Source organism: Thunnus albacares, chromosome 3 (genome assembly GCF_914725855.1).
Source record: "Thunnus albacares chromosome 3, fThuAlb1.1, whole genome shotgun sequence".
Classification (NCBI taxonomy): domain Eukaryota; kingdom Metazoa; phylum Chordata; class Actinopteri; order Scombriformes; family Scombridae; genus Thunnus; species Thunnus albacares.
In genome coordinates this window covers 29,323,717-29,338,670 of record NC_058108.1, presented here as the reverse complement: position 1 = coordinate 29,338,670, position 14,954 = coordinate 29,323,717, and the positions used below count along the sequence as shown (strand labels likewise).

Here is a 14,954-nt window from a genome sequence, read left to right as displayed (position 1 = left end):
CTACAGTGCGGGACCTTTACATATAAATGAACGTCCTTTACAATTAAGCCCTTTCCAGACAAGTTCACACAATGCTGATTAAGCCTATCACCGTCAGATAAATCTCTCTGTAGATCACATAAAGAGTTTTTAAATCCGATATCTGTGGCGACTTTCCCGTACTGGGCGGGTGAAAGCATGCCATAGACATCCGCTGGCTGAGCAGCTAACTTCCGGTTAGCTCTTTGCTAACTTGAAAGGGGATAAAATAATTTAATCGTGCGGCTGTTCTAGACTTTCCAACTGTTATCGGACTGAATAGATCAAATTCTGATAGTGAGATGAGTCGTTCCGCAGGAGTTGTGTGACGATGCAAACAATTTATCCACCGTTTTACAGCCGCAACAGCAGCAACGAACTCAGCGTGTAACCATGGTAACTTAGCGGCATTGTGGGTAACGTTTGGTCAATGGTTTGTTGTTATCATGGATATATTATAAGAGCTCGTTGAGTCTGCTGCTGGTTAATGCGGCACATCTCCATTTGCAACTTATTTAGGTGAACTGAGTAACGTTGCATAAATGGCTCCTAAAAGAAAATTTAGGAGTGGCGCTCAAGGGCGAAAGAAGAGAAAATTAGAGATGGAAAAACAACACAGGATAAAGGTATGTTATTGTTTATTGAATCTGATTGAATGAATTTGATAGTAAATTTGAATTTGAAAACTGAGCATAGCCACAGTCATTTTAACTTGGCAAACTGGCTACAAAGTAGTAAATAAAGTATTAATTTTAGCTGAAACGTTTTTCGTTAGAACAAGCTTGATTTCTTGCTATTTGCTTGCTAGCTAACATGAGTAGGATTGCAAGCATCATTTATACTTCATAAAGGCCAGCTTTCCTTGTTAACTAGCAACCAATGTTTTCCTGCAACATTTAATTGGTGTTTTGACTTATTATTTTAATATATAAAATATCAAGTGTCCAAATCACCCTCAATTGTTTCAGACTAACCATTAGCTTTCTAGCTATGTTAAATTGTATCTTTGTAGATCATATTTGGACATACTTATAATAATTGGATAATTTGCATATTTGGATAAAATTGCGTTTGTTGTGTGGTTAATAAATAGGCCTGGAAGATACATGTAACATACCAATGTAATGTCTTACAGCCTTTATTTAAAGAATGTTAATAATCTAATATATAATCTTTTCAGGGGCGTTTTTGAAATATTTTGGAGGAACTTTCACTGCACCACCATCTACCTCATCAGCTGACATGACTGCTGCTGAGGGGACATCGTCAGAGACTTCGGGGGCATCTACTCCCTCCTCTGATGTGACTGCAGCTGCAGAGGTCATAACAGAGGTACCTGACAGACCTAACAGAGTACATGACTGCGTCTGCAGTGTTTGAAACACTTGGACAAGTTAAAAGCAAGTTTGGGGTACTGATAAACTTCCCAATCTTGGATGATGAAGCACTGGAGAAACAATGTGAGGAACTTGAGAACGCACTGAGTGAAGAGGAAACCAACATTTATGGGAGAGAGCTGGCCATGGAAATCAGAAACTCTTCTCAGTTATAAACAGGATGTCTGCATTTGAACTGTTGGACTTTGTCCAGAAGAAGAAACTGACAGAATTGTATCCAAATCTTTGTCTATCTGCGAGGATTGCCCGTATCCTGCCAGTGACTTTTGTAGTGTTCACTTTATTTAGCATATTTTGCACTCTTGTATTGAGTTTTCATTGCTATTTATTTGGCTAAATATTTTTGGTTTTATTGGTGTTCATTTGTCATTGTCTTTTTTTATAGACCTTGTTATGTGCAAGTTTGTTGCTTTGTATAGTTTAAATATATTGACTTTATTATTTATTATTTTTAAAACTTTGTAATTGTTAATTGTATCTTAACTTCTCAAATTGTAATATATTTTTAATAGACATTGTTTTGTTCGTGTTCATTGAGTTATGAGCATTGTGTGTGATTTGGTGGTTGTGCTGGGAGTGTTTTGGGGCCACAAACAAAATCTTGTTTAGGGCCACCAAAATCCTAGGGCCGGCCCTGGATCCACCCACATGATAACTCCTCCCAATCACAAAATCGTCAATGGTATTAGCAAGATAAACCATATATGTGATATATCTTATGAGGATGAAATGAGTCCAGCCAAGATCTTATAAATAAGTCAGTGTTTTTCAGAGACATTAAAATATTTGTTAATGTAAGTATTTTTCTAGTCTTTCTTGTCTCAAAACAACAGAAACTGATAAGGGATTTGATGGAAGAAATAAAGGAACTGAAGAGACAAACTGACGAAAAGGATTTTAAAAAATAACCATATTGGAAGGCTGTGTGTCAGACCTGGAACAATACTCCAGGATGAATGACCTAATTGTCAACGCCTTGGAAACCAGGCCCCTGTCATGAGCCAGAGCTGTGGCAGCGGATGAAGAGCCCACCAAGCCCGATCTGGCCTCCCTCGAACAGCAGCTGATAGCCTTCCTTGACAGCAAGGGGATAAAAGCAGACAGCAGAGATATGGAGGCGTGTCATCCTCTCATAATAATTCACTTTGTGAGCAGAAAATAAAAAACAACACTGCTCAAGCAGGGGAGAAAGCTGAAGGGAACTCATGTGGTCTCAATGAGCACCTAACGAGGATAAACGCATCATCAATCACCAGACAGACACGCATCTTGAGGAAACAAAACATATGTCTTATTTATTGGGACCATATACAGTGTTAAACATAAATGTTACCATTTGATGTACTGTGCCAGTTTTAGCTTATAGCTCATTTTCATCTGCAGTCCCTTCAGTAGGTCACAAACAAAACAGAACAATAACAAACAATACAAAGCAAAATACACACAGGACACATAATACAAAATACAAAGCTACACACATTGTCAACTAGAAAATAATAATGTAAGCTTGCTGAATTAAAAGCAAGATTAAGCATTCATGAGAAGACCATGAGATAAAATGTAGAGTCAGTAGTTACAGAGCTTTTAGCAGACTTTTTAAATTTGGTTTAATTTGGTACTGATGGAACTGCAGCTCTTCATATCGTCAGATAGGACGTTCCACTGAGTTGTGGCTTTCACAGAGAAAGCTGACTGTCCAAATGCAGTGCGACGAAATGGTACAGTCTTGTATAGAGGATATTCTGGAGGATCTAATAGAATTTACTGAGTGAATGTACACAAAGTCACATAGTGGAGGAGGGGTCAAACCATTTCAATTTTATAAACAAGGCTCACATTTGAAAATAATCTAAAAGTCTAAAAGCTCAGTAAATTGTATTTCTCCATTACCCTACAGTGATGGAAATGCATTGGCCTCTTGTCCAGAGTTTTAAATTTGTTTGTATATATGATACAATACAATCCTATAGGATATCCTATAGGATTTATACAATACAATACTATAGGACATCCTACAGGATTTATACAATACAATACTATAGGATCTGCTATAGGAATGGTTCCAAAATCAAACAGAATTTCTAATTGGAAATTCCTTTTGGAATCCTGTAGGACTATTTGACTAGGACCTGTAAAGTTCAATGTGAGAATTTTCATCATATTAATCTCTATTTATACACAACCTTTCTAAAAAATATTTTAAAGTTCTATTATAAAGTTCTTTGCAGTAACACAAACAAAATGAAATAGTAACAGTAAAACAGTATGTTCACCGACAGATACACTGGATGTTTAGATAATAATGCTCTATTTTATTTTCTTATTTATTTTCTATTTCTCTTAGAAAATCGCAAAATAGAAAATCAGCTCCAGTTTTTCAAATGTTCCTATTTAAATATAAGCTACTTGCAATTTCTCAATAAAATGAACATCTTATAATCAAACAATGTGCACTACTACTCAATTGAATTATAATCTTGGTCTTACAGCTCATTTGAAACATTGATATTATATTATCATCAATATCACTATATTTGTGTCTATTTTTTTTAAAAGTTTTAAGTCTTCAGTAGAAATGAATGGCTGAGAGCCACAGACAGTGTTTTCATGATTTGTTGACAACAAGAAAAATATTGTAAAATGCTGGTTTGTTAGATAAACAATCCTACTTCTGTCTTTATAAAATAAAATATGACCCATATAATGATGAAATATTACATTTATATCACACTTAATGGAGCACTTGTCCCTATAACACTATACATGGTGAACAATATACATTTTTGTTAAATAAGCAATAGATTTCTCTCCTTAAAGGTTCTATATGTAGAATTTTGAAGCAATTTACATGTATTAATCATTTCTTATTGCCAATTAGTGAACAAGTAGTAACGTAACATAAAAAATGAGACCTCCTCCGACTTTCTCTGTTGTCTGTAACAGCCTGTGGACTGATTTCTATGTGAAGGACCCGGGCTGGATTTCCTGCAAAAATCCAATGCAAGTGACGTTTTTTCGCGCTCCTGAGTGCCTTGCCTCTCTCCCGCTAATGTCAACAAACGACCTGCAACGACCGACGCAACAAAAATGGTGCTATGCAACTAGAAACACCCTGCAGATATTAGCTCTCCAGCTAATGAGACGACTAGCTGCATCTATCAACCACTACACATTTCACAACAAAACACCCCCACAATGACAAATCGCCCACTCCCGAGCACACGAAGCAAAAACATTATTTCCTCAACAAAGGAGCAGAAAACAAGTTCCAGAGCGATAGCAGAACATAGGTTACCCCTTTTGTTTTTCCAGTTGGTAGTCCACAGGTCGTAATAAGCGCACCAACAACAGCTCACTGAACTTACTGGTGTTTTGTAAAAAGGTTGGTAAAAAGAAAGTTGGCGGTTTGCGGGTTGGGTCAGGTTCAGGTGGTTAATTAACGCATTTTTGTGTTGGGGGGGGGCTGACTGATGATGAGAGATGCTTTGATGAAACATGGTCCAAAACACAACATTAGAAATCTTTTATGTAATTATGAGAAGTGTAAGCACGGAAAAAGAGATCACTTACAACAGTCTCACGCCACGAACACACGAGTGTGAGCACCAGGTTGTTGACTGCACTTCATTTAACGGCCACAGATGTCACTAAAGAGAAGATATTTCTGATTCCTACATACAGAACCTTTAAACAGAGCAACATTTCAATGTGTCGGCTTCAACCTGAGTTTAACCATATGTACAGCAAGTATGTGTTAAACATGAGATATAGAGACTTCTGGTGATTTCTACAGTATTTGGGTTAGGATAAGTACATCAGTGCTTTACAGCTAACTGCAGTTTATGACATATCAACAGTTGCAGGTTGTCCACACACATGTGATGCCTCACCTGCAAATTTACTCTCCAGTAGGCACAGCAACATGTTGAGAGCGATAACGGAAAACGTCCCTCAGGTTGTACCGCCCCATTTGGTTGTGTTTGTACAGATGGATGTATACACTGACGAAGACAATTGCTGCCAGAGCAATGACTGATAGTACCACGGCTAAAATAATGTACGTGTAGTTCTCTGCAGCGGGTTGGGTGAGGGGTTTGGGTAAAGAAAACAGGAACAGATAATGTTATACATCAGACTAATGACAAAGCCAAAACCATGTTAAAGAGGAAGTTCATTGACGTCACATCAAATTCTCCACTGCTGTGAGAAAGCAATACTGCAGTTGCTCTAAAAATCACAACCCTGAAGACTGAAAATGACTTGAAATGAAAAAACTTTAAACTCACCCTTGACATCCACGTTAAACTTCACAGTGACAGTCCCGATGTTGTTGTGGACAGAACAGTTGTACTGCCCCTTGTGCTCCAAAGTTACAGACTCGATAGTGAGAATGTCGTCACTGAAGGGTGAACCAGTGGCTGATGGGAGTGTCCAGTTGTAGGAGGGGCTGGGGTTTCCCACAGCAGAGCAGTTCAGTTGTAGATGGTCTCCTTTCGTGACGGTGATCAGATCTGGATGTGATGACCCCTTTAGCTGAGGCTCATCTGTGTGTTAATTGAGGGAGGGACAAATACAAAACATGTCACTACAGAGAAATGGAAACAATTTTGAACTTTAAACAGATTAATGCAGATATACACCACAGTACTAACTGGTTGTTTTATGTTACTTTCAGTTTTTGCTACAATATAGGTCTACTATTAGAAGGAAACATTTATTGAAAGGACGGGTTCACAATTTTTCAAGTTTGTCTTAAAACAATAGTCAGGAGCCCAAATTACCATTGAAATAGGTTTTTCTTGCTGTAATCATTCCTCCTGTTCATACTGACCATTAGAAGATCCCTTCATAATGCACTTACAATGTAAGTGATGGAGGCCAAAATCCACAGTCCTCCTTCTGTGCAAAAACATACTTAAAAGTTTATCTGAAGCTAATATGAAGCTTCAGCATCCAAATGAGTCAAATCAAGTAGATATCTTTCAGTGTTGCAGTCTTTTTAGTGCCAAAGTCCCTCTTTTTGTTACTTTCCTTCCGCCGCAGCTCAACAGGGAAACACTGTCTGAGGAAACACAAAGAGGGAATTTGATGCTAAAAAGACTGTAAATGTGGCAGATAAACACTTGATATGACTAACTCAGACTGCTGAAGCCTCATATAAACTTCAGATAAACTTTTAAATGTATTTTTGCACAAAATGACTGTGGACACACTGTGGATTTTGGCCCCCATCAATATAAGTGCATTTTGAATGGCCAGTATGAACAGAAGGAATGATTACAGCGAGGAAAACATCTTTCAATGGAAATTTGGGCACCTGACTGTTGTTTTAAGACAGACTGGAAAAATTGTGAACCCGTCCTTTAAATAAATGTTTCCTTCTAATGTAGTGAAGTAAAAGACATTTTTGTCTTTTGTCATTGTTTGTGATGTAATGTTTCTTTTGTTTTTGTCACATTAAAACTTTTACTAGCTGTCTCAGAAATAAGATGTGTGTCCATTTTGTTGTCAGACTCACAGTAGACTGTTGCTGTGAGTTTTCCTGACTCCACCACTGGAGGAGGCTGTGGTCCTTCAGGTCCCAGGTCTAGCTTGGCTTCACACCAGTACTGTCCTCCATCATCTTCTTTACTAGGGGTGATATCCAGAGTGAAGGTCTCATTCACTGGTGTCTTTTCTGTGTTGTTTTTGAACTGTAGTCTGCCCAGTTCTGTCTGTCCTCTGTAGAAGATCACATTGAGGTTACCAACAGGAGCAACTTCCTGGATGTGACACTGCAGTGTGTACTGATGACCCGCAGTCATCGACCCAGCGTGATTTAGGAAGCTGAAACTGACATTTTTTGGAGGCTCTGGGGAGACAAACAGAGAGATGTAGTGAGAGACGCACACAGTAAGATAAAGGTGGTGAACTACAGCTGACAATATGAAAAAACCTAAATCTATCCAACATATTTATTTCTTATTTTGATTATATATATTTAATTGTTACAGTAGTATTTTTTGTTCAACAGCAAATTTACTTACGATAGACGGTTACAGGCAGGGTGCTACAACACTGTTTATCATCATTATCAGCATAATAGCACTGAATAGCATTTATATCCCATACAATCAGGCTGTCAACGTCCCATGAAATCGTGGTTCCATTTTTTGTAGCGTTCCCCACAGACTTTTCCAAACCATATAAATTGTTTGGGCAAGTATGCTGACAAGCCAAGCACGTGGCAGAGGTTGGGTCACCAAACTTCACTACCAGTCTGGATGGAGTGAATACAGGTTTATCTGCACAGTTTTCATCTGTAACACAGACATGAAATGCCGAGATGAAAAAACTTGAACATTAAAACTATAAAGGCACATAAAACAGTTTCACACACAATGTCTTTCAAGACACCGACAGTTAATCAGTGCTGTTTATCATGTAACAGAGTTTACGCAACTAATTTTTAACTAATTTATATTTTTCCTACATAGAATATCCATCTCTACTTAATGGCTGGATGTTACTGGTCAAACTAAAATGGTCAGGAAACCGAACATTAGCAGTTGTCCTGCTTACATGTGTTTTTTCAGCACACACCCAGTCACACACACCCACACCCACACACAGACGTTGTCATAGGTCACTTCTGGGGACATTACGTAGACTTACATTCATTTCCTGTAGACTTACCCTAACCCTAACTATAACCACTGACCCAAAAATTAACGTTTTACCAATTGGGTACATGACTTTTGTCCCTAATTAACTGGTTTGAAGTCAGAAATTTGTCCCCGAAAGTAGTAAACCACACACACACACACACACACACACACACACACACTTACACTTTCTCTGTCAGTTTGGTAAGTGTTTACTATAAATTCAAATGTGCTTTATTGGCATTTTATTTTACAGCACTGTCAAAGCATATTGTATAAAGTTTACAGTGTAAGTAAAATAACTCAGAAAGACATTTCTACACATAGAACACTATATATAACACTATAGAAGTTTTATATCATACATCACAAGTACATTACTATACAATACAACAAACAATAATAAAAAACACATTTTGGCAAACAAATTATTCAAAGATAAACCGATATACTATAACTGAATCTGAACCAGTCCTTTGTAGACGTGCCAATTTTGATCCCATCTCATATACAAGTGTTGAAAACATTAAAAATAAATAAACAACCAAACAAAACAACACACTAAACTGTCTTTGATGGCGTATATCTAGGCTGTATGGCTATTTAAGCAATTATATATCATTAATTTCGTCCACATGGAGCAGTAAACGCTCATTATGGCGGACAAAAAATGTAGAAGACTCACCACAGCTGGACACATGAAAGTCGTGCAGAGAGTTCAACAAAGAAACAGCGAAAAATGCGCAACAGAGAGAAAACATTATGTCCCGTTAGTCTTGAGAGTAAACAGAGGTCCTGGTAATAAAAATCGTTGAGGCCAAAGTCCGACAGACGATTTGTCTGAAATTGAAAGTAAAAACGCTGAGGAAAGCCCACCATGTACAGGATGGTACCCGCTTCTCAGTCTCGTCCTTATCACCAGATACGTGAACATAACTCCGGTGGTTTATGCAGAAATCTGTTAACTTGCCAACACAGGATGTTGATGATATTGTGACGTGAGTCAACCTATGATTTCAACTGCTGAGACAGATCTCTGATCCACTGACACACACAAACACACAATATCAGTGGTGGAAGATGTATTCAGATCCTTTACTTAAGTAAAAATACCAATATAACAATGTAAAAATACTCCATTACAAGTAAAAGTCCTGCATGAAAAATCCTACTTAAATAAAAATTGTAGTAAATGTAGTTGCATTGCAGTAAAAGTAGTGGTTTGGTCCCTCTGACTGATATATTATTATATATGACATCATTAGATTATTAATACTGAAGCATCAGTGTTAGAGCAGCATGTTACTGTTGTAGCTGCTGGAGGTGGAGCTAGTTTCAACAACTTTATATACAGTTAGCTAGTTTTGTCCGCTGGTTCCCAACCTTGTTTTTTCTTCTTTCCCCCCCAATTAATCAATTCAACCATTTTAAATAGCACCCAGTTCTTTAATATACTGTAAAACATTATGTTAATAAACATTATGCATTATGTACTTAATAAAGCACATGAGAAACATAAATCAAATCTTTGCACATCGTTTAGTTTGATTTACTTACTGTGAGTTTTTTAATCAACATCTTATAACAGTTTTATTATATTGTATTTTGCCCAGCATTTGAATTACAAAGACATACACAAATAGATATTAGCATACATGAAGCTGTACCCAGATAGCAAAATTGCCGTGGCCCAGATGCGGCCCACATACCGTGTGGAATGATGGCACTACCACTCCTGTTCCCCATATCTGGGCCACAAGCAAGCTGTATGTCAACCAAGAACAAACCAGATAAACCAGAACTGGCCCACATCCAGAATACACATGCCTGAGAGCACTGCATCTTTACCAAAAAAGGTCCACATTTGCTTTGGGATATTTGGGCTATATTTGCTATTTTACATGCGGGCCATTTCAGGCTCACATCCATTTTGTCCTCGCTAGAAGAAGGCCAGCAGTGCTGCATCACTTCTGTATGCTATCTGGGTTTTAGTACTAATATAGCCTGCTCTGAAGCAGAGCACGGGCCCAGTGAAGTCCCACCAGAGGCCAGTGAGGTTGTCTCACAGAGGGAAGTTGTAAATTAATCAGTATATTTTCTAAAAGGATTGTAGTATTCTTGTACTTGTTTTAAGCCTATATTTTGTCATCTGAAGGTGAAAATTGGTCCAAACACCACTATCACTGCAGGCCAATTTGCACATATTAAGTGGGTGGGAGGTTCTCAAAAAGGCCACAAGGTGGCTGTAACTCATGGTCTTAGGAAGGCAGTTGCTTGCAAGCCACAGTGAAACTGGAAAAAATCAAATGCATTCATGGAGAAAGAGTCAAAGCCACAGCTGGACCTGGACAAAGTTTCTGACATTATTGGTGAGCCAAAATGATGAGAAAGTGGTTGAGGTGTACTTTAGTTGACTTTATTTGTTTATTTGTCAGGGAAAAGACAGGTGGGTTTGCCATATGTACATTGAAACATGTTTTTCTTGCTGTAATCATTCCACCTGTTCATACTGACTGTTCATATGAGGCATCAGCAAACTGAATTAGTCAAATCAAGTGTATAACCTCCAAATATACAGACGTTTTAGTTCAAGATTCCCTCTTTGTGTTTCCTCAGACAGTATTTCCATGCTAAAGTACAGTGTAGTGACACTAACGCAAAGATAGAATTTCATACCAAAAAAGACCAATTTAGATGTCTCATATTAACTTCATATACAATTTTGGTTCTTTCTCACATATCAGATGCCAAATATCACACATGTGCACAGATCTGTAGCAGTCCCGTAACAGTCATTATGGAAGCTTTTTAATAGCATACAGTCAGAATGCCCAAAAGTCATTACTTTGACAGTTAGATGAAGCCAGCAATGCTTAAGACTCATCTTCTGAAAGGGCCTTGACTTAGCTGTCAAAAAATAAGGAAGGATGGAGAGTTCTAAAATCAAATTACATCCAATTTCTTAATTTCTAATTTTCTTTCCTTGCTGATTGTTTAAAAGGAAAGTGATACTCCTTCTTTAACATATGCTGTTGTAGAAATGTTGTCAGCTTTGCATGTTTTGCAAGTATGTTGGTAGGATGATCTTGATTAACAAAATTAAAATTACATGGTAATTAACACAGATTACGCTGTCTTGGCTGATGAGAGCCCTAACAATTTAGATTTTATGACATATATATCTTATACAATACACAGTAAAACTCTGATACATACTCTTATGGTAAAATATCAACTGGATAAACCATGGTTACTTCAGTAATTGATATTTATCTGTCAACTTTGTCCTCTGTCTTTTGTTTTCATCTGCAGAATACATGTGGTATACAAAGCAGGTCTGAGCAGAACTGAAGTTAAGAAATTGATTGCACAGAAGTGTGCAGACGAACACAAGTTGAGCAGAAGAAAGAGTGTGGCCTCGATGTAACTTGAAGGTGTGTTTAAAGTTAATGGAAGCATAATTGATTACCTGCCACAGTTGTGAATAGGTGTCCTACCAGTGCTAGAGTAATGGATTAGAGCGTTGGATCAGTCCAGTTGCATGAAGCTTTGAGATAAATGCACAGACAGATATCAGTAAATATGAACTGTACCTTGTATTGATCGTACTAATCTCTTGTTCTCTCTGTGTCTCCTCCATGTTTCTCACTCTGTCTGTCTGTCTTTTTCATAAGCTCTTCCCAGGTGCCAAGATGGAGTTTTAAAAGCTTTTTTTCTTATTATTATTTTTGTAATAATTTCTGTAATGATTTCAAGATAATGAAGTAAGTTAACAGATTGATTGGTTGAGTGTATCTCTGCTTATAACATATTTATTTTGAAAATGCTATATCTAGAAATTAAAGGTACATAAAGTCAATTGACATTTCTTTACAAGCAATAACTTAAATTTCAAAACATATAGGATTTTGAATAAGACAAACAAACCTATAATCCTATAGAGGTGTAAGATTATAATAATTTATGGTCAATCCTAAAGGATTATAATATTATCAAACTCTTATAAGAGTATAGCATTTTGGAACTTTAAGTACTTTGAGACTTTTATAAGACTTAATCCTATTGGACAACCTTATAAGATTTTTGTAGTGGTAATCATATATAAATCCTACAGGATATCCTATAGGATAAAAAACTACAGTGCCCAGCTGCTGTAGGCAATTGCTGAGCCCCTTTTTAAAAATGAAACTATATTTGTGACTAATTTTTAAAGCTTTAAGTCTTCAGTAGAAATGAATGGACTGAGAGCCACAGACAGGGTGAGGAGGTCAGAAAACACTGAGAGACAGACTAACTAAAACACTGCTCATTTTAGTGTTTTCATGCTTTGCTGACAACAAGAAAAACATAGATCACTAGTTTGTCAGATTAACAATCCTTCCTCTGGCTTTATAAAATAAAATGTAACGCATATAGTGACAAAATTCACAGTTTCACAGTTAACGGAGGACCTGTCCCCATAACACTATACATGGTGAACAATACACATTTTTTTGACATATTGAAATAATCTAAACAATAGATATCTCTTCTTAAACAGAGCACCACTGAAATCTCTCAGCTTAAACCTGAGTTTAACCATATGCACAGCATGTATGTGTTAAACCTGAGATATAGAGACTTCTGGTGATTTCTACAGTAGTTTGGGTTAGGATAAATACATCTGTGCTTTACAGCTAACTGCAGCTTATGACATATCAACAGTTGCAGGTTGTCCATACACATGCGGTGCCTTATCCACAAATTTACTCTCCAATAGGCACAGCAACGTGTTGAGAGCGAAGATGGAAAACGTCCTTCAGGTTGTACCGTCCCTTTCGGCTTTCTTTGTACAGATGAATGTATATACTGACGAAGACAATTGCTGCCAGAAGAAGGACTAATAGTACCACTAAAATAATGTACGTGTAGCTCTCTGCAGAGGGTTGGGTGAGGGGTTTGGGTAAAGAAAACAGGAACAGATAATGTTATACATCAGACTAATGACAAAGCCAAAACTATCTTAAAGAGGAAGTTCATTGACGTCACATGTGTTGAAATTTTCCACTGCTGTGAGAAAGCAATACTGCAGTTGCTCTAACAATCACAACCCTGAAGACTGAAAATGACAAAACTTTAAACTCACCTTTGACATCCACGTTAAACTTCACAGTGACAGTCCCGATGTTGTTGTGGACAGAACAGTTGTATTGCCCCTTGTGCTCCAAAGTTACAGACTCGATAGTGAGAATGTCGCCACTGAAGGGGGAACCACTGGCTGATGGGAGCATCCAGTTGTAGGAGGGGCTGGGGTTTCCCACAGCAGAGCAGTTCAGTTGTAGACGGTCTCCTTCTGTGACGGTGATCAGATCTGGATGTGATGACTCCTTTAGCTGAGGCTCATCTGTGTGTTAATTGAGGGAGGGAAGATACAAAACATGTCATTACAGAGAAATGGAAGCAATTTTGAACTTTAAACAGATGAATGCAGATATACAGTGTAAAAGAGCAGTGGTGGAAAGTACCAAACTACTTTTACCACAGTACTGTCCCTAACAGGTCATTTTACATCACTTTCGGTTTCTACTACAATATACTTTTACTTCACTATATTAGAGGGAAACATTTATTTAGAGGACTGGTTCACAATTTGTCAAGCCTGTCTTAAAACAACAGTCAGGTGCCCAAATTTCCATTGAAAGATGTTTTCCTCGCTGTAATCATTCCTTCTGTTCATACTGGCCATTAGAAGATCCCTTCACACACACTGTGGATTTTGGCCCCTTCCATATAAGTGCATTTTGAATGGCCAGTATGAACAGAAGGAATGATTACAGCAAGGAAAACATCTTTCAATGGTAATTTGGGCACCTGACTGTTGTTTTAAGACAAACTTGAAAAATTGTGAACCACAAAAGAGGCCAACATGATGACCAAATAAAACTTTTTTAAAGAGTTATGTGTTTGTGTCATATGTTTTTTTGTCAATGTCACATCAAAACTTTTACTAGCTGTCTCAGAAATAAGATGTGTGTCCGTTTTGTTGTCAGACTCACAGTAGACTGTTGCTGTGAGTTTTCCTGACTCCACCACTGGAGGAGTCTGTGGTCCTTCAGCTCCCAGGTCTAGCTTGGCTTCACACCAGTACTGTCCTCCATCATCTGCTTTACTAGGGGTGATATCCAGAGTGAAGGTCTCAGTCACTGGTGTCTTTTCTGCGTTGTTGGACTGTAGTCTGCCCAGTACTGTCTGTCCTTGGTAGAAGATCACATTGAGGTTACCAACAGGAGCAACTTCCTGGACGTGACACTGCAGTGTGTACAGATGACCCGCAGTCATTGACCCAGAGTGATTTAGGAAGCTGAAACTGACATTTTTTGGAGGCTCTGGGGAGACAAACAGAGAGATGTAGTGAGAGACGCACACAGTAAGATAAAGGTGGTGAAATACAGCTAACAATATGAAAAAACCCAAATCTATCCAACATATTTATTTCTTATTTTGATTATATACATTAAATTGTTACAGTAATGTTTTGTTCAACAGCAAGTTTACTTACGATAGACGGTTACAGGCAGGGTGCTACAACACTGGTTATCATTATTATCAGTATAATAGCACATGGGAGATGTATCCCATTCAGTCAGGCTGTCAATCTCCCATGAAATCGTGGTTCCATTTTTTGTAGCATTCCCCACAGACTTTTCCAAACCATATAAATCGTTTGGGCAAGTATGCTGACAAACCACGCATGTGGCAGAGGTTGGGTCACCAAACTTTACTACCAGTCTGGATGGAGTGAATACAGGTTTATCTGCACAGTTTTCATCTGTAACACAGACATGAAATGCCGAGATGAAAAACATGAAACATAAAATTAGGAATCACAATGAAAACTATGAAAGTACATTTAACA

At 37.7% G+C, this 14,954-nt stretch overlaps 1 protein-coding gene across 1 annotated transcript in view; it reads right to left on the bottom strand.

Annotated features, from left to right (window-relative positions):
- LOC122979810 (vascular cell adhesion protein 1-like) overlaps positions 1-14,954 on the bottom strand; it is a 158,139-nt gene that overhangs the window by 142,028 nt on the left and 1,157 nt on the right. The window contains exons 2-5 of the mRNA XM_044347564.1: positions 14,598-14,867; positions 14,095-14,424; positions 13,185-13,442; positions 7,542-7,714 (exon numbers count right to left, since the gene is read on the bottom strand). Of these exons, the coding sequence (XP_044203499.1) occupies positions 7,542-7,714; positions 13,185-13,442; positions 14,095-14,424; positions 14,598-14,867 (1,031 nt within the window). The remainder of the gene's footprint in view (positions 1-7,541; positions 7,715-13,184; positions 13,443-14,094; positions 14,425-14,597; positions 14,868-14,954) is intronic.